The sequence below is a fragment of the Salmo salar genome, chromosome ssa03 (assembly GCF_905237065.1).
Source record: "Salmo salar chromosome ssa03, Ssal_v3.1, whole genome shotgun sequence".
Lineage (NCBI taxonomy): Eukaryota > Metazoa > Chordata > Actinopteri > Salmoniformes > Salmonidae > Salmo > Salmo salar.
The window spans coordinates 76,939,950-76,959,247 of record NC_059444.1 but is presented as its reverse complement, the minus strand read 5'-3'; the positions used below and the strand labels follow the sequence as shown (position 1 = coordinate 76,959,247).

At 46.3% G+C, this 19,298-nt stretch overlaps 1 protein-coding gene across 2 annotated transcripts in view; it reads right to left on the bottom strand.

The window, feature by feature from the left end:
* The window catches only part of LOC106606743 (voltage-dependent T-type calcium channel subunit alpha-1I-like), a 139,674-nt gene that overhangs the window by 99,241 nt on the left and 21,135 nt on the right, over positions 1 to 19,298 (bottom strand). For both annotated transcript variants that reach the window (XM_045715480.1, XM_045715479.1), the window contains exon 3: positions 5,869 to 5,966. In XM_045715480.1, coding sequence (XP_045571436.1) covers positions 5,869 to 5,966 — 98 coding nt within the window. The remainder of the gene's footprint in view (positions 1 to 5,868; positions 5,967 to 19,298) is intronic.

The window sequence follows — 19,298 nt, the reverse complement described above, 5'->3', positions numbered from 1 at the left end:
TTCTTCCTAGGTTTTTGCCTTTCTAGGGAGTTTTTCCTAGCCACCATGCTTCTACACCTGCATTGCTTGCTGTTTGGGGTTTTAGGCTGGGTTTCTGTACAGCACTTTGATATATCAGCTGATGTAAGAAGGGCTATATAAATACATTTGATTTGATTTGATGAGGGGTGGTTGTTTGACCGCGGACCCTTGGCAGATGCAGGCAATGAGGCAGTGATCGCTGAGATCCTGATTGAAAACAGCAGAGGTGTACTTGGAGGGCAACTTGGTCAAGATAATATCTATGAGGGTGCCCATGTTTACGGATTTAGGGTTGTACCTGGTGGGTTCCTTGATAATTTGTGTTAGATTGAGGGCATCTAGCTTAGATTGTAGGACTGCCAGGGTGTTAAGCATATCCCAGTTTAGGTCACCTAACAGAATGAACTCTGAAGATAGATGGGGGGCAATCAATTCATATATGGTGTCCAGGGCACAGCTGGGAGCTGAGGGGGGTCTATAACAGGCGGCAACAGTGAGAGACATTTCTTTGCAGGCTATCTCTGGAGTAGATTGCAACTCCTCCCCCTTTGGCAGTTATATCTTGACAGAAAATGTTGTAGTTGGGTATGGAAATCTCAGAATTTTTGATGGCCTTCCTAAGCCAGAATTCAGACATCAGGGTTGGGGGAGTGTGCTAAAGCAGTGAGTAAAACAAACTTAGGTAGGAGGCTTCTGATGTTAACATGCATGAAACCAAGTCTTTTACGATTACAGAAGTCAACAAATGAGAGTGCCTGGGGACACGCAGGGCCTGGGTTAACCTCCACATCATCCGAGGAACAGAGGAGGAGTAGGATAAGGGTACGGCTAAAGGCTATCAAAACTGGTCATCTAGTGTGTTGGGGACAGAGAATAAAAGGAGCAGATTTCTGGCCGTGGTAGAATAGATTCAGGGCATAATGTACAGACAGGGGTATGTTGTGGTGCGGGTACAGTGGAGGTAAACCCAGGCACCGAGTGATGATAAGAGAGGTTGCATCTCTGGACGGGCTAGTTATGCTGGGTGAGGTCACCGCATGTGTGGGAGGTGGGACAAAGGAGGTATCTGACGCATGTTGAGTGGGACTAGGGGCTCTATCCTAAACAACAGTGTACAAGGCATATTGACATTTGAGAGAGACATAAAGCGAGGCATAAAGCAATCACAGGTGTTGATTGGGAGAGCTAGCTAAGACAACAACGGGTAAGACAACAACAGCTAATCAGCTAAGACAACAACAACAGGTAAAATGGCAATGAAAGGGCAGAGAGGGTTGGTTAACTACACACAGGGCCTGAGTTCGAGGCTGGGGCCGACAGATAAACAAAAAATAAACTAAATGGAGTACCGTGATTAATGAACAGTCCAGCAGGCATCAGCTATGTAGACAAGTGATCATAGGGTCCAGCGAACAGCAATAGATGGAACAGGGAAGCAGCGTGGTAGTCTTTACTACGCTAGCACGCGGGAGACACGGCGTTTAAAGTTAGCAGGCCAGGGTAAGTATAAGCGTCTGCTTCGACGTCCGGCAAAGGCCGGTTGAGGGCACAGCGGATGGAGTTACGTCGGCGGACCAGTCGTGGTGGTACGGCGGGGCAGAGTGTCGACAAAGGGTCCGGACCAGATGGCGAAAGAGGTATTGTAGTTGTAGTAATTTAGTTTGCTAGCCGGGAGATGCGCCTGCCTCGCGGCTAACTGGTGCTAGCTTCGGGGCAGGGGTGTTAGCCACTATAGCCACTCGGTAGCAGCTAGCTAGCAGCGATGATCCGATGCAAAGGTCCAGAGCTTACGGCAAGGATCCGGAGGAGTAGTGGATTCTAGCCATATTGGGGTAGAGTCCGGGAGGCATCGGCTGAATATCCGAATGGTCACAGAGTAGGCCGGGAGGTGGGCCTGGCTCAGGGCTAGCTTCGAGGCTGGGTCACTCGGTGGCAGCTAGCTAGCTGTGATGATCAGGAGTAACAATGACTAAATAGCTAGTAGCTAATTAGTTGGTTAGCTACTGACGGCTAGCTTCTGATGGAGGTTCTGGCTATAAGGCCGCTCAAAAATAGCGTGTCACATTGGGTGAGGCGGATTACGGAAGGTATATTTAATTTAAAAATGGAAAAAGATTGAAAATAAATTGAAATATATACAAAAATACAAAAAATACAAAAAGTAAACGAGAGGACGACAAACCACGTCTGCAATCTTGGAAATGTATGTATGTCTACCTATAGAGGAACTAATGTATGTCTACCTATAGAGGAACTAATGTATGTCTACCTATAGAGGAACTAATGTATGCCTACTTATTGAGGAACTAATGTATGCCTATCTATAGAGGAACTAATGTATGTATACCTATAGAGGGACAATTATTACAATTCTTCACAGAGAAACAACGAAAATGGATGTTCTGAGTCCATGTCAATGCTTAAATCACATCCAAAGACAATTTTTGAGGTCTGAAAAAAAGCTAACAAATGTAGATTTTTTTGTGTAATTCCCATTTAATTGCGCATTTCGCAAGAGATCAATGTGTCGTTCTAGAGATGTTTCTGTTGTTAGACATACTGCTGCAGCACGTCATGGCAGGAGTGCCCTTCTCAGATGGAACAGTAATCTGCACTGCTTGGTCATGTTGTCAACAGCATCGTCCAAAAACACACATCTCTTATCAAACTACTTTTCATTGGGAAGGCAGCTAAAGTGTTTTCATCAAAACCATTCACTTTTGCATGTGAAAACACATAATCCTACTCATTACTACACGCCCTCAATAACACCACTTCACCGTGGGCTTTGAACAGGGCACACTTGCTACATACAGGGTAGTACTGACTACATACATGGTGTTACTGGCTACATACAGGGTGTTACTGGCTACATACAGGGTGCTACTGGCTACATACAGGGTGTTACTGGCCACATACAGGGTGTTACTGGCTACATACAGGGTGCTACTGGCTACATACAGGGTGTTACTGGCTACATACAGAGTGTTACTGGCTACATACAGGGTGTTACTGGCTACATACAGGGTGCTACTGGCTATATACAGGGTGTTACTGGCTACATAGAAGATGTTACTGGCTACATACATGGTGTTACTGGCTACATACAGGGTGATACTGGCCACATACAGGGTTATACTGGCTACATACATGGTGTTACTGGCTACATACAGGGTGTTACTGGCTGCATACAGGGTGTTACTGGCTACATACAGGGTGATACTGGCTACATACAGGGTGATAAATAAAAGTGCAGTATGTGTTTGCTCTACTACTGGCTCTGGGAGGATCTAAATGTGTTGGTTCCCTAGAGGTGCTTCATTAACACAGAATCACATTCAAAAGAAAATGAGGCAGGGCCTGAGAGTAGCACTGAAATGGAGAAAAGGAAGGAGGGGGTATCAAATGGAGAGAGAGAGAGAGAGAGAGAGAGAGAGACTATACTATTATTCATCTTCTAGGAAGGGTACAAATTGGGTCTCTCTGGGGTCAATCTCAGCCGATGTTGTCTGTATATATTAACTTGGTCAAAATGACCTCATGTCAAGCAGTTGCTTTATGTCTATTGTATCTCACCCCTATCTGGCCTAATGCAGAGGTGTGGACATACTCATCAGTTATCCATTCCCCTGGGTGCAACTATATGTTTATACTATACAGTGAGTGCTCACACACACACACACACACATATATATATATACACACACACGAGCACTCATACAAATACAGGCGCGCGTGCACACACACACACACACACACACACACACACACACACACACACACACACACACAACATGTGTGTGTACATGTGTGTGTGTCCCAGCATGTGTATTAGTGTGTTTGTTTACACATGTTCACCAGTCACCAGTCTGCCTATATCAGTTCCCCAAACATAACATCACTATCAGTATCACCCCTCCCTACTCCCTATAACTTCCTATCAGCTGGCGGAGCGAGGCAATGACATGCACTAATTCAATGACCATTCATATTTAACGAGTTACCCCGGTGGCAACACCCACTGAAACATTGATAAGGGAACAGTCTTCAGCGCTCCCAAATCGCAATTATGTTTGGGAATGTGTCTTCAAAATGGGAATTATCGTCAGCACTCAAGGAAAACTGTTTTCCCAGGTAATTAGTGCTAGGATTAATCTCTGTGTGTGTAATGGACCAGATGAGAGAGTAATGTCTTCACTAATTCTCATCACAGAGAGAGGCGAGTTGGAGGTGTGTGTGTGTGTGTGTGTGTGTGTGTGGTGTGTGCATGTGTGTGTTTTATGTGTATATAAATACTAATTTCTCTATGCGCCAATAATTCTCATTAGAGACAGACTGTGCCATAGAACACCTGCACTCACTAAATGTACCTGCAGACTGATGACTCCAGCACACCTCTCTGTGTCTCGGTTTCCACACCATTAGTCCATTAGCGTTAGCAGTGATCTGTGTTTCTTTGCCATTAGCTTAGCCCATTAGGCTATTAACTCTGAGGGAAAGGAAAGGAAACAAGTAAAGGATGCAAGGATAAGGATGACAGCTGTTTGGAACATGTCCTGTTTCACTGTGTTTCAGTACACTGTCTCACTAGCTTACAGCATGCATATCAGTGTTAGCCGCTATTAGCCAGTTAGCTCTAGTAAAGAGGAGATAAGGAAATGCCAGCTGAGTCTCACTGATACCACTATCTGTGTGTTATTCACTGTTAGCCACTGTTAGCATTAGCGGATAAATGCTATCACTTTCACTGACTGGAAGTGAATGGAGAGATTAGCTGACCCTCGCTTGATCGGACTAATTGGTGCTTACGATGATTAGAAGCTGTCTGAGGGGAAAATCAATAGGTGTTTACAATTTTGTCTGAGAACAGAGTTGTATTTGAGAGGGATGGGGTTGGGGTCAGAGAGAGAACAGTGATCTACATTACAGGAGGATATGTAAATCTGTAAGGGACTCTGTTGTAGTAGAGGGCATCTGATAGGAGATGGGCTGCTCAGATCAAACAGCACTGTCCTGGGGTTATGCAGTTAGAACAGAGTAGAGGATCACAGCAAAGTCTAAGGACATATACAATGACTGTACTGATTGAATGGAGAAAACATTAGGAACACCTTCCTAATATTGAATTGCACCCCAGCAATTGCCCTCAGAACAGCCTCAGTTCATCGGGGCATGGACTCTACAAGGTGTCGAAATCGTTCCACAGGGATGCTGGCACATGTTGACTCCAATGCTTCCCAAAATTGTGTCAAGTTGGCTGGATGTCCATTGGGTTGTGGACCATTCTTGATACACACGGGAAACTGTTGAATGTGAAAACCCCAGCAGCGTTGCAGTTCTTGACACAATTAAACCAGTGAGCCTGGCACCTACTACCATATCCTGTTCAAATGCACTTAAATCTTTTGTCTTGCCCATTCACTCTCTGAATGGCACACATGCACAATCCATGTCTCAATTGTTTCAAGGCCAAGATCCTTATTTAACCTGTATTTAACCTAATCTATACTGATTGAAGCGGATTGACATCAATAAGGGATCATAGCTTTCACCTGGATTCACCTGGTCAGTCTATGTCATGGAAAGAGTGGATGTTCCTAATGTTTTGTACACTCAGTGTAGACATGTCACATGCAAACAAACGGACAGACAGACAGACAGACAGACAGACAGACAGACGGGCAGATGGACAGACAGCCAAACAGAGATAAACAAGACAGAGAGAGCGAGAGACAGGCAGACAGAGAGACAGACAGAAAGAGACAGACTGACAGAGAGACAGACAGAGAGAGAGAGAGAGAGAGAGCGAAAGAGAGAGCGAAAGAGAGACAGCGAGACAGAACTCACTGGGTACTCTGTTGATGGCTTTGAGGGGTCTGAGGACCCTGACTGTCCTGATGGCTGAGAGGTTGATGTTCTGCAGGTCCAACGAGTACTCCACCATCCTACACAGAGAGAGACACACATAGGAGTCAAAGAACTGTGTGTGTGTGCCTGTGTGTGTGAGAGAGAGCATTTACTGTACACATGACTCACTGACACATTCTCAGTTCCCATTTGTTCTACAGAATCTCATTTTAAATCCATCCACATACAGCAAAGCCCAAGAGGGCTCTTTCCCTCAGGCAAGATCTCTGAGTGCCTCTCCAATCCATCTACAGGTTACATCCCAGTTTCAGGATCTAAGCCTGCCACAACACTGCATCAAAGCAACTGTGGGGTTAACTCATGGGTTAACTCATGAACTGCTGGGTTAGCCCATGATCCAAAATGCCAGATATGAGTGCATATACAGTTTTCCCATTTATAATGTGCTCACATCTGAGCCAGTGTTTATTCTCATTCAAACAGTAAGGTATTGTCTCAGAGTATCTTTGAAGCAGAGGGAAGGAAGGGTAGAGGGGAGAGAGCTATGAATTATCATATCATTTTAATTCAATTGTACAGTTATGGGAGCATCTTTGCAGTACCCACAGTATCAACAGGTTAAAGGGAGAGAAAGCATGTAAGGGAGAGGTGGAGAAGCAGAGAAAGAGACCTACAGCTCATCTCTTGGCTGTAGTACTGTAGATTACTTTATCACTGACCTCAACCCAGAGTCTCTCAGAGTGTTCACAGTCAGCCCACTAACACCCCTATCAGATCACAGAAAAATCACATTCTACCTGGACAGAGCAATAGTCAATAATGAGGCATCAAAGCCAAGGGACCTGCACAATATTAAGAAATGCTATAGATGGAAGGAAAGTAGTGTAAAAAATTACCAAAAACAATTAGGCAACAACAAATTCAAACCATTTCAGACAACTTCCTGGACAAAACATTTTACTGTAAAAGTGAAGGTGTAAACTTGGCAGTAGAAAGCCTAAACAGTAAATTTGACCTTTCAGCTTCCCTATTAAATCTAAAAATGTCAAGCAGACAACCTAAGAAAATTAACAACAATGACAAATGGTTTGATGAAGAATGCAAAAACCTAAGAAAGAAATGGAGAAACCTGTCCAACCAAAAACATAGAGACCCAGAAAACCTGAGTCTACGTCTTCACTATGGTGAATCACTAAAACAATACAGAAATACACTACGGAAAAAGAAAGAACAGCTCGTCAGAAATCAGATCAATGTAATTGAAGAATCCATAGAATCTAACCACTTCTGGGAAAATTGGAACACACTAAACAAACAACACAAAGAGTTATCTATCTAAAACGGAGATGTATGGATAAACCACTTCTCTAATCTTTTTGGCCCTATAAGACATAACAAACAACAAAAACGTATACATGATCAATTACAAATCTTAGAATCAGCTATTAAAGACTACCATAACACACTGGATTCTTCAATTACATTGAATGAACTACAAGACAAAATACAAACCCTCCAACACCAAAAGACCTCTGATGTTGATGGTATCCTACATGAAATGATAAAATATAAAATATACTCTTTAACATCATCCTCATTTCTGTCATCTTCCCCAATATTTGGAACCAAGGACTGATCACCCCAATCCACAAAAGTGGAGACAAATTTGACCCCAATAACTACCGTGGGAAATGCTTCAACAGCAACCTTGGGACAATCCTCTGCATTATCATTAACAGCAGACTTGTACATTTCCTCAGTGAAAACAATGTACTGAGCAAATGTCAAATTGGCTTTTTACCATATTAGAGTACGACAGACCACGCATTCACCCTGCACACCATAATTGACAAACAAACAAACCAAAACAAAGGCAAAGTCTTCTCATGCTTTGTTGACTTCAAAAAAGCTTTTGACTCAGTTTGGCATGAGGGTCTGCTTTACAAATTGATGGAAAGTGGTGTTGGGGGAAAAAACAGCAGCTTAAGCCCCACCCTCTTCAACATATACACTGATCAAAAAAATAAAGGGAACACTAAAATAACACATCCTAGATCTGAATGAATGAAATAATCTTACTAAATACTTTTTTCTTTACATAGTTGAATGTGCTGACAACAAAATCACACAAAAATAATCAATGGAAATCCAATTTATCAACCCATGGAGGTCTGGATATGGAGTCACACTCAACATGAAAGTGTGACTCAAAATGAAAACCACACTACAGGCTGATCCAACTTTGATGTAATGTCCTTAAAACAAGTCAAAATGAGGCTCAGTAGTGTGTGTGGCCTCCACGTGCCTGTATGACCTCCCTACAACGCCTGGGCATGCTCCTGATGAGGTGGCGGATGGTCTCCTGAGGGATCTCCTCCCAGACCTGGACTAAAGCATCCGCCAACTCCTGGACAGTCTGTGGTGCAACGTGGCGTTGGTGGATGGAGCGAGACATGATGTCCCAGATGTGCTCAATTGGATTCAGGTCTGGGGAACGGGCGGGCCAGTCCATAGCATCAATGCCTTCCTCTTGCAGGAACTGCTGACACACTCCAGCCACATGAGGTCTAGCATTGTCTTGCATTAGGAGGAACCCAGGGCCAACCGCACCAGCATATGGTCTCACAAGGGGTCTGAGGATCTCATCTCGGTACCTAATGGCAGTCAGGCTACCTCTGGTGAGCACATGGAGGACTGTGCGGCCCCCCAAAGAAATGCCACCCCACACCATGACTGACCCACCGCCAAACCGGTCATGCTGGAGGATGTTGCAGGCAGCAGAACGTTCTCCACGGCGTCTCCAGACTCTGTCACGTCTGTCACATGTACTCAGTGTGAACCTGCTTTCATCTGTGAAGAGCACAGGGCGCCAGTGGCGAATTTGCCAATCTTGGTGTTCTCTGGCAAATGCCAAATGTCCTGCGCAGTGTTGGGCTGTAAGCACAACCCCCACCTGTGTACGTCGGGCCCTCATACCACCCTCATGGAGTCTGTTTCTGACCGTTTGAGCAGACACATGCACATTTGTGGCCTGCTGGAGGTCATTTTGCAGGGCTCTGGCAGTGCTCCTCCTGCTCCTCCTTGCACAAAGGCGGAGGTAGCGGTCCTGCTGCTGGGTTGTTGCCCTCCTACGGCCTCCTCCACGTCTCCTGATGTAGTGGCCTGTCTCCTGGTAGCGCCTCCATGCTCTGGACACTACGCTGACAGACACAGCAAACCTTCTTGCCACAGCTCGCATTGATGTGCCATCCTGGATGAGCTGCACTACCTGAGCCACTTGTGTAGGTTGTCTGCTCCGTCTCATGCTACCACTAGAGTGAAAGCACCGCCAGCATTCAAAAGTGACCAAAACATCAGCCAGGAAGCATAGGAACTGAGAATTGGTATGTGGTCACCACCTGCAGAACCACTCCTTTATTGGGGGTGTCTTGCTAATTGCCTATAATTTCCACCTGTTGTCTATTCCATTTGCACAACAGCATGTGAAATATATTGTCAATCAGTGTTGCTTCCTTAGTGGACAGTTTGATTTCACAGAAGTGTGATTGACTTGGAGTTACATTGTGTTGTTTAAGTGTTCCCTTTATTTTTTTGAGCAGTATATATAAACAAATTGGCAAGGGCACTAGAACAGTCTGCAGCACCCGGCCTCACCCTACTACAATCTGAAGCCAAATGTCTACTATTTGCTGATGATCTGGTGCTTCTGTCCCCAACCAAGTAGGGCCTACTGTCACGCCCTGACCATAGAGAGCCCTCGGGGTTCTCTATGGTGTAATTGGTCAGAGCGTGACTAGGGGGGTTCTAGATAGTATATTTCTATGTTGGTGTATGTGTATGGTTCCCAATTGGAGGCAGCTGATTAATTGAAGCCTCTAATTGGGGATCATACTGAGTGTGTTCCTTTTCCCACCTGCGATGTGGGATATTATTTTGTTTTGTATGTGTGCTTATGTGCGCTACGTATTTCACATTGTTATATCCTTGTTGTTTTGAGAAGTTTCACTATTATTAAAATGTGGAACTCTAGTCCACATTGCTCCAATTATTTATATGACGATCGTGACAGAATATCCCACCATTACAGGACCAAGCAGCTTACCCAGGAGGTGAAGGAGAGTTGGACATGGGAAGAGATACTGGGTGGATGCGAGACCCTTCCTTGGCGGGAGTCGCTGAGGAGTAAAGGAGGACAGCGACGACGCCGGGGTCCGCGGCCACAAACAGCCCAAGGGCAACCCCAAGTTTTTTTGGGGGGGAGGGCACAAGGGGCGGTCAGCCGAGCCGAGGAGAGAGCCAGAGACTGTCTGGGAGTCGATGGAGCAGTTGGAGGAGGGATATCCGAGAGAGATGTTGGTTAGGTGTATTCTGCAGCACAGGCGCCCTGAAGAGCGTGTCATCAGTCTGGTGCAACCTGTGCCGGCTCCAGGCCTCCAGTGCACCTCCCCAGCCCGGTACGTCCTGTGCCGGCTCCCCGCACTCGCCCTGAGGAGCGTGTCCTCAGTCCGATGAAACCTGTGCCGGCTCCACGCACCAGGCCTCCAGTGCGTCTTCCCAACCCGGTACATCCTGTGCCGGCTCCCCGCACTCGCCCTGAGGACGATGTCATCAATCCGGTGCAACCTGTGCCGGCTCCACGCACCAGTCCTCCAGTGCGCCTTCCCAGCCCAGTACATCCTGTGCCGGCTCCCCGCACTCACCCTGAGGAGCATGTCATCAGTCTGGTGAAACCTGTGCCGGCTCCACGCACCAGGCCTGCAGTGCGCATTACTAGCCCGGCACATCCTGTGCTGGCTCCCCGCACTTGCCCTGAGGAGCGTGTCATCAGTCCGGTGAAACCTGTGCCGGCTCCACGCACCAGGCCTCCAGTGCGCCTTCCCAGCCCGGTACGTCCTGTGCCGGTTCCACACACTCGCCCTGAGGAGCGTGTCATCAGTCCAGTTCAACCTGTGCAGGCTCCACGTATCAGGCCTCCAGTGCGTCTTCCCAGCCCGGTATGTCCTGTGCCGGCTCCCCGCACTCATCCACCAGTGTGTGTGTACAGTCCGGAGTCTCCAGCGATGGTCTACAGCCCGGAACCTCCAGCGACGGTTCACAGTCCAGAGCTTCCAGCGACGGTTCACAGTCCAGAGCTTCCAGCGATGGTTCACAGTTCAGAGCCTCCAGTGACGGTCCACGGTCCGGAGCCTCCAGTGACGGTCCACGGCCCGGAGCTTCCAGTGATGGTCCACGGCCCGGAGCTTCCTGCGCCAATGCCATGGCCGGAACTTTCTACTGCGCCGATGCCCAGTCCAGGCATGGTATCCAGTCCCGCTCCATGGCCGGAGCCTTCCTCTGCGCTGGTGCTCAGTCCAGGCACGGTGTCCAGTCCCGCTCCATGGCCGGAGCTTTCCTCTGCACCGGTGCTTAGTCCAGGCATGGCGTCCAGTCCCGCTCCATGGCCGGAGCCTTCCTCTGCGCCGGTGCTCAGTCCAGGCACGGTGTCCAGTCCCGCTCCATGGCCGGAGCCTTCCTCTGCGCCGGTGCCCAGTCCAGGCACGGCATCCAGTCCCTCTCCATGGCCGGATCCTTCCTCTGCGCCGGTGCCCAGTCCGGGCATGGCGTTCAGCCTTGCTCCATGGCCGGATCCGCGGTCTGAGCGGGTGCTACGTTCCGCACTGGAGCCGCCACCGACGCTAGTTGCCCACCCTAACCCTCCCCATCTAGTTTCAGGTTTCGCGGTCGGAGTCCTCACCTTTGTGGGGGAGGGGGGGGTACTGTCACGCCCTGACCATAGCGAGCCCTCGGGGTTCTCTACGGTTTAATAGGTTAGAGCGTGGCTATGGGGGTTTCTAGATAGTATATTTCTATGCTGGGGTATGTGTATGTTCCCAATTGGAGGCAGCTGATTAATCGTTGCCTCTAATTGGGGATCATACTTAGTTTGTTCCTTTTCCCACCTGCAATGTGGGATATTGTTTTGTTTTGTATGTGTGCTTATGTGCGCTATGTATTTCACATCGTTATATCTTTGTTGTTTTGAGAAGTTTCACTAATATTAAAATGTGGAACTCTACTCATGCTGCGCCTTGGTCCAATTATTTATATGACGATCGTGACACCTAGAGCAGCACCTAGATCTTCTGCACAGATTCTGTCAGACCTGGGCCCTGACAGTGAATCTCAGCAAGACAAAAAAATTGTGTTCCAAAAAAGGTCCAGTCGCCAGGACCACAAATACAAATTCCATCTGGACACCGTTGCCCTAGACAACACAAAAAAAACTATACATACCTCGGCCTAAACATCAGCGCCACAGGTAACTTCCACAAAGCTGTGAACGATCTGAGAAACAAGGCATGAAGGGCCTTCTATGCCATCTAAAGGAACATAACATTTGACATACCAATTTGGATCTGGCAAAAAATACTTGAATCAGTTATAGAACCCATTGCCCTTTATGGTTGTGAAGTCTGGGGTCTGCTCACCAACCAATAATTCACAAAATAGGACAAACAGCAAATTAAGACTCAGCATGCAGCATTCTGCAAAAATACCCTCCGTGTACAATGTAAAACAGAAAATAATATATGCAGAGCAGAATTAGTCAGATACCCGCTAATTATCAAAATCCAGAAAAGAGCTATTCAATTCTACAACCACCTAAAAGGAAACGTTTCCTAAACCATCCATAACAAAGCCATCACCTACAGAGAGATGAACCTGGAGAAAAGTCCCCTAAGCAAGCTGGTAAGGGGCTCTGTTCACAAACACAAACAGACCACACAGAGCCCCTGGACAGCAACACAATTAGACCCAACCAAATCATGAGAAAACAAAAAGATAATTACTTGACATATTGGAAAGAATTAACAAAAAAACAAAGCAAACTAGAATGATATTTGGCCGAATACCTGACCACTGTGACTGACCCAAAATTAAGGAAAGCTTTGACTATGTACAGACTCATTAAGCATAGCCTTGATATTGAGAAAGGTCGCCGTAGGCGAGAGAAGACAGGCTATGTGCACACTGCCCACAAAATGAGGTGGAAACTGAGATGCATTTCCTTACCTCCTGCCAAATGTATGACCATATTAGATACACATACAGTTGAAATCGGAAGTTTACATGCACCTTAGCCAAATACATTTAAACTCCGTTTTTCACAATTCCTGACATTTAATCCTAGTAAACATTCCCTGCCTTAGGTCAGTTAGGATCACCACTTTATTTTAAGAATGCGAAATGTCAGAATAATAGTCGAGAGAATGATTTTTTTCAGCTTTTATTTCTTTCATCACATTCCCAGTGGGTCAGTAGTTTACATACACTCAATTAGTATTTGGGAGCATTGCATTTAAATTGTTTAACTTGGGTCAAACTTTTCGGGTAGGATTCCACAAACTTCCCACAATAAGTTGGGTGAATTTTGGCCCATTCCTCCTGACAGAGCTAGTGTAACTGAGTCAGGTTTGTAGGCCTCCTTACTCGCACACGCTTTTTCAGTTCTGCCCACACATTTTCTATAGGATTGAGGTCAGGGTTTGTGATGGCCACTCCAATACCTTGACTTTGTTGTCCTTAAGCCATTTTGCCACAACTTTGGAGGTATGCTTGGGGTCATTGTCCATTTGGAAGACCCATTTGCAACCAAGCTTTAACTTCCTGACTGATGTCTTGAGATGTTGCTTCAATATATCCACATCATTTTCCGCCCTCATGATGCCATCTATTTTGTGAAGTGCACCAGTCCCTCTTGCAGCAAAGCAGCCCCACTATCTTTGTCCCCATATGCAGTTGCAAACTGTAGTCTGGCTTTTTTATGGCGGTTTTGGAGCAGGGGCTTCTTCCTTGCTGGGTTATGTCGATATAGGACTCGTTTTACTGTGGATATAGATACTTTTGTACATGTTTCCTCCAGCATCTTCACAAGGTTCTTTGCTGTTCTTCTGGGATTGATTTGCACTTTTTGCACCAAAGTACGTTCATCTCTAGGAGACAGAACGTGTTTCCTTCCTGAGCGGTATGACGGCTGCGTGGTCCCATGGTGTTTATACTTGCGTACTATTGTTTGTACAGATTAACGTGGTACCTTCAGGCGTTTGGAAATTGCTCCCAAGGATGAACCAGACTTGTGAAGGTCTAAAAAATGTTTTCTGAGGTCTTGGCTGATTTCTTTTGATTTTCCCATGATGTCAAGCAAAGAAGCACTGAATTTGAAGATAGGCCTTGAAATACATCCACAGGTACACCTCCAATTGACTCAAATGATGTCAATTAGCCTATCAGAAGCTTCTAAAGCCATGACATAATTTTCTGGAATTTTCCAAGCTGTTTAAAGGCACAGTCAACTTAGTGTATGTAAACTTCTGACCCACTGGAATTGTGTTACTGTGAATTATAAGTCAAATAATCTGTCTGTAAACAATTGTTGGAAAAATTCCTTGCGTCATGCACAAAGTAGATGTCCTAACCGACTTGCCAAAACTATAGTTTGTTGACAAGAAATTTGTGGGGTGGTTGAAAAACAAGTTTTAATGATTCCAACCTAAATGTATGTAAACTTCCGACTTCAGCTGTATTTCCCTCAGATTACACAGACCCACAAATAATTTTTGATTAACTCCCATATCTATTGGGTGAAATACCACAGTGTGCAATCACAGCAGTAAGATTTGTGACCTGTTGCTACAAGAAAATGGCAACCAGTGAAGAACAAACAACATTGTAAATACAATTTTATGTTGTTGATTTATTTTCGCTTTTGTACTTTAACTATTTGCACATCGTTACAACATGGTATATAGACATAATATGACATTTGAAATGCCTCTATTATTTTGGAACTGGTATGGGCGTAATATTTACTGTTCACTTTTATTTTACTTTTGTTTATCCATTTCACATGCTTTGGCAATGTTAACATATGTTTCCCATGCCAATAAAGCCCCTTGAATTGAAATTAATTGAGGTAGAGGTAAAAGTAGAGGTAGAGGTAGAGAGAGACAGAGAGAGTGAGAGGGGGGACAGCGAGAGAGAGAGAGACAGAGAGAGAGAGAGAGAGAGAGAGAGAGACAGTGAGTGAGAGAGAGAGAGCGAGAGAGAGAGAGAAGGAAGGAAGGGAGGACAGAGAGAGAGTCAGAGGGAGAGGTAGAGAGCGAGTCAGAGGGAGAGGTAGAGAGCGAGTCAGAGGGAGAGGTAAAGAGTGAGTCAGAGAGAGAGGTAGAGAGCGAGTCAGAGGGAGAGGTAGAGAGCGAGTCAGAGGGAGAGGTAAAGAGCGAGTCAGAGAGAGAGGTAAAGAGGGAGTCAGAGAGAGAGGTAGAGAGCGAGTCAGAGGGAGAGGTAAAGAGCGAGTCAGAGGGAGAGGTAGAGAGCGAGTCAGAGAGAGAGGTAGAGAGCGAGTCAGAGGGAGAGGTAAAGAGCGAGTCAGAGGGAGAGGTAGAGAGCGAGTCAGAGAGAGAGGTAGAGAGCGAGTCAGAGGGAGAGGTAAAGAGCGAGTCAGAGGGAGAGGTAGAGAGCGAGTCAGAGAGAGAGGTGGAGAGCGAGTCAGAGGGAGAGGTAGAGAGAAGGACAGAGAGAGGGAGAGAGAGAGAAAGCGAGAGAGAGAGAGAAAGCGAGAGAGTCAGAGTTAATGGTAGAGGTAGAGGTAGAGAGAGAGAGAGAGAGAGAGAGAGAGGTAGAGAGAGAGAGAGAGAGAGAGAGAGGGAGAGAGGGAGAGAGAAGGAAAGACAGAGAGAGAGTCAGAGGTAGAGAGAGAAGGAAGGACAGAGAGAGAGTCAAAGGTAGAGAGAGAAGGAAGGACAGAGAGAAAGTCAGAGGTAGAGATAGAAGGACAGAGAGAGAGTCAGAGGTAGAGAGAGAGAGGTAGAGAGAGAAGGACAGAGAGAGGTAGAGAGAGAGGTAGAGAGAGAGAGAGAAGGACAGAGAGAGAGAGAGGTAGAGAGAGAAGGACAGAGAGAGAGGTAGAGAGAGAGAGAGAGAGAGAGAGAGGACAGAGAGGTAGAGAGAGAGGTAGAGAGAGAGAGAAGGGCAGAGAGAGAGAGAGAGAGAAATAGAGGGATAGAAAGTGGTCTCTGTAAGTGATGCCTGCAGGATGTTGTGGTTTACTAAGAGTCAGACATCTGTTAGCTACTCATTCTCAGCATGTTAAAACTGTTTGTGCCCTGCAACCTAAATCACTTTCACAGAATGGCCACGGTGCTTTATCTTTCCGTGTGTGTGTGTGTGTGTGTGTGTGTGTGTGTGTGTGTGTGTGTGTGTGTGTGTGTGTGTGTGTGTGTGTGTGTGTGTGTGTGTGTGTGTGTGTGTGTGTGTGTGTGTGTGTGTGTGTGTGTGTGTGTGTGTGGACCATGAAAATAGCCTGGGGTGGAATACATTAATGCAGTGGCAGCAAGGCCTGCCAAGTCTAACACCAGACACAGCCAATCTACTGTACAGTACAACTCATTCAGAGGACCATGTTCATGTGCTGCTGATCACAGCCCTGGACACACTGCATTCTGATGGGAATACAGCTGGCTGTATGGATATCAGACAATCAGCTTTAGTTCAGTGAGCTATACCAGTGGTAATACATTGCTGTGTTGTGACCAATCTACAGCCTTTAGCCCATGCAGTTTTAAACTGCACGGCGATCTAATACAAAGTCACCACAGCCCATCATTTAGGAAGTATTATGTGTGTCCCAAATGGCAACCTATTCCCTATATAGTGAACTACAATCGGTAATAGGGTGCCATTTGGGAGACATTGTCATTACAACAGGGATGCCATGTACAGCAGGATGTGTACCACTGCATCCAGTTTTTAATCTGTAGTCTTTATCATAGTGTTGCATGCTGTCCATTCTGATAGCTAGGTTATCAACAAGCTCTCACTATCAGGATAAGGTAAGACCCAGATGCAGACCGTGTCGAAGTAACAATGTTTATTACAGAAACAGAAGCAAAGGTATAGGACGGCAGGCAGGCTCAGGGTCAGGAGAGGCAAGGGTCAAAAACCAGGAGGGTGAGAAAAAGAGAGGATCGGTATAAACGAACAACAGCACAGGATCGTTAAATCTGAACATCACACCTGCGAGACAGGTACAGGATGGCAACAACAACTGCCTGAGTTACACCAGGAACGCACAATCCCTCCATCTGTGCTCAGACTGTCCGCAATAGCCTGAGAGAGGCTGGACTGAGGGCTTGTAGGCCTGTTGTAAGGCAGGTCCTCACCAGACATCACCGGCAACAATGTCGCCTATGGGCACAAACCCGCCGTCGCTGGACCAGACAGGACTGGCAAAAAGTGCTCTTCACTGACAAGTCGCGGTTTTGTCTCACCAGGGGTGATGATCGGATTCGCGTTTATCGTCGAAGGAATGAGCGTTACACCAAGGCCTGTACTCTGGAGCAGGATTGATTTGGAGGTGGAGGGTCCGTCATGGTCTGGGGCGGTGTGTCACAGCATCATCGGACTGAACTTTTTGTCATTGCAGGCAATCTCAACACTGTGCGTTACAGGGAAACATCCTCCTCCCTCATGTGGTACCCTTCCTGCAGGCTCATCCTGACATGACCCTCCAGCATGACAATGCCACCAGTCATACTGTTTGTTCTGTGCGTGATTTCCTGCAAGACAGGAATGTCAGTGTTCTGCCATGGCCAGCGAAGAGCCCGGATCTCAATCCCATTGAGCACGTCTGGGACCTGTTGGATCGGAGGGTTAGGGCTAGGCCCATTCCCCCAGAAATGTCTGGGATCTTGCAGGTGCCTTGGTGGAAGAGTGGGGTAACATCTCACAGCAGGAACTGGCAAATCTGGTGCAGTCCTTGAGAAGGCGATGCACTGCAGTACTTAGTGCAGCTGGTGGCCACACCAGATACTGACTGTAACTTTTGATTTTGACCCCTCCTATGTTCAGGAACACATTATTCCATTTCTGTTTAGTCACATGTCTGTGGAACTTGTTCAGTTTATGTCTCAGATATTGAATCTTGTTATGTTCATACAAATATTTACACATGTTAAGTTTGCTGAAAATAAACACAGTTGACAGTGAGAGGATGTTTCACAGTTGACAGTGAGAGGAGTTTAATAGGTGTTATGGTTTAGTGGTTACACAGTACAGAACACTTTGCAGCTATAAGCTAAAGGATATAATATAGCTAAAGCTGCCTGTGCTTCCTTTGTCCTCTGACCTCCATCTTAGTGGGCTTAAAATGTGGTGTCATGTGTCATGCAAAGAGGTACCACAACAGGGTGACAGGTGGGAGAGGAAGGTGGAGAGGTGATGAGAGGAGAATAGAGAGGGATAAAGAGGAAAGGAAAGGGTGAAACAGGGAAAGGGAACTAGATATTGACTGTGATAATGCCAGGGAGTCAGAGAGGGTGGAGGGATGGAGAGCAGCTAGTTCTCACAGTCTCACGCCAGAATTAGACGTTCGTCCATGTTTCTGAAATGTAGAATTTTGAAGTGGTTGCAAACATCACACACGCACACGCACACTCACACACACACACACACACACACACACACACACACACACACACACACACAAATGCTCGTACTATCACACTCACACATAGTGACAAACAATGTAAATTCCATCAGTACTGTCCTCTTTAGCAAGCAGAAGTGCTGGGACATACACACGTGGCCTCACAGTGCTCCTAGTCTCACTAGAGAAGAGAGGATGTGACAAAAGGGCAAGAGACGATTGTACGTTTACCATCTCCATAGTGATGGAAGAGGTGAAATAATACACTGTGACACTGGGGGGGGGGGATCTAGCTACAACCACAGTGGATGATTTCTTCTTTAGTTTGATTGACAATGAGGTTGCACACACACACACACACACACACACACACACACACACACACACACACACACACACACACACACACACACACACACACACACACGTCACCGGGCTTAGAATGCTGTGTTTAAGTCTGTGAGAACAGTCACCCATGCATAATCATGAGTCTTGAACAGCTTGAATAAAATACGAGTCAGTGAGTTGAAGTGTGTTTTGTATAGACAAGCACCAGTAAAACTCCCTATGATATCTCCATGCAGTCAGCCAGTCAGCCAGTTAGTCAGCCAGTTAGTCAGCCAGTTAGTCAGCAAGTCAAACAGTCAGCCAGTCAGTCAGTCAGGCAGTAAGCTGATCTCTCCTCTTCCTCTCAGAACACACACCCAGTCTGGAGCTGATAACAAGCAATAAAGTCTCACTATCTGAAGGATGCTACTGTTACAATGCTTCTGATATGCTTCTGTTGTAGTCTGTCTGTTGTGTTTCTCATCAGTGGAGTTATGGAAGAGCCTTAACAGTGATGAGGGGATGTGGATCATATTTGAGAGGCAGAGTAGAAGGCTTACACACACAGATACACACAGACACCTAAGATGGAGTGAGAGGTGATGGAGTGAGAAAG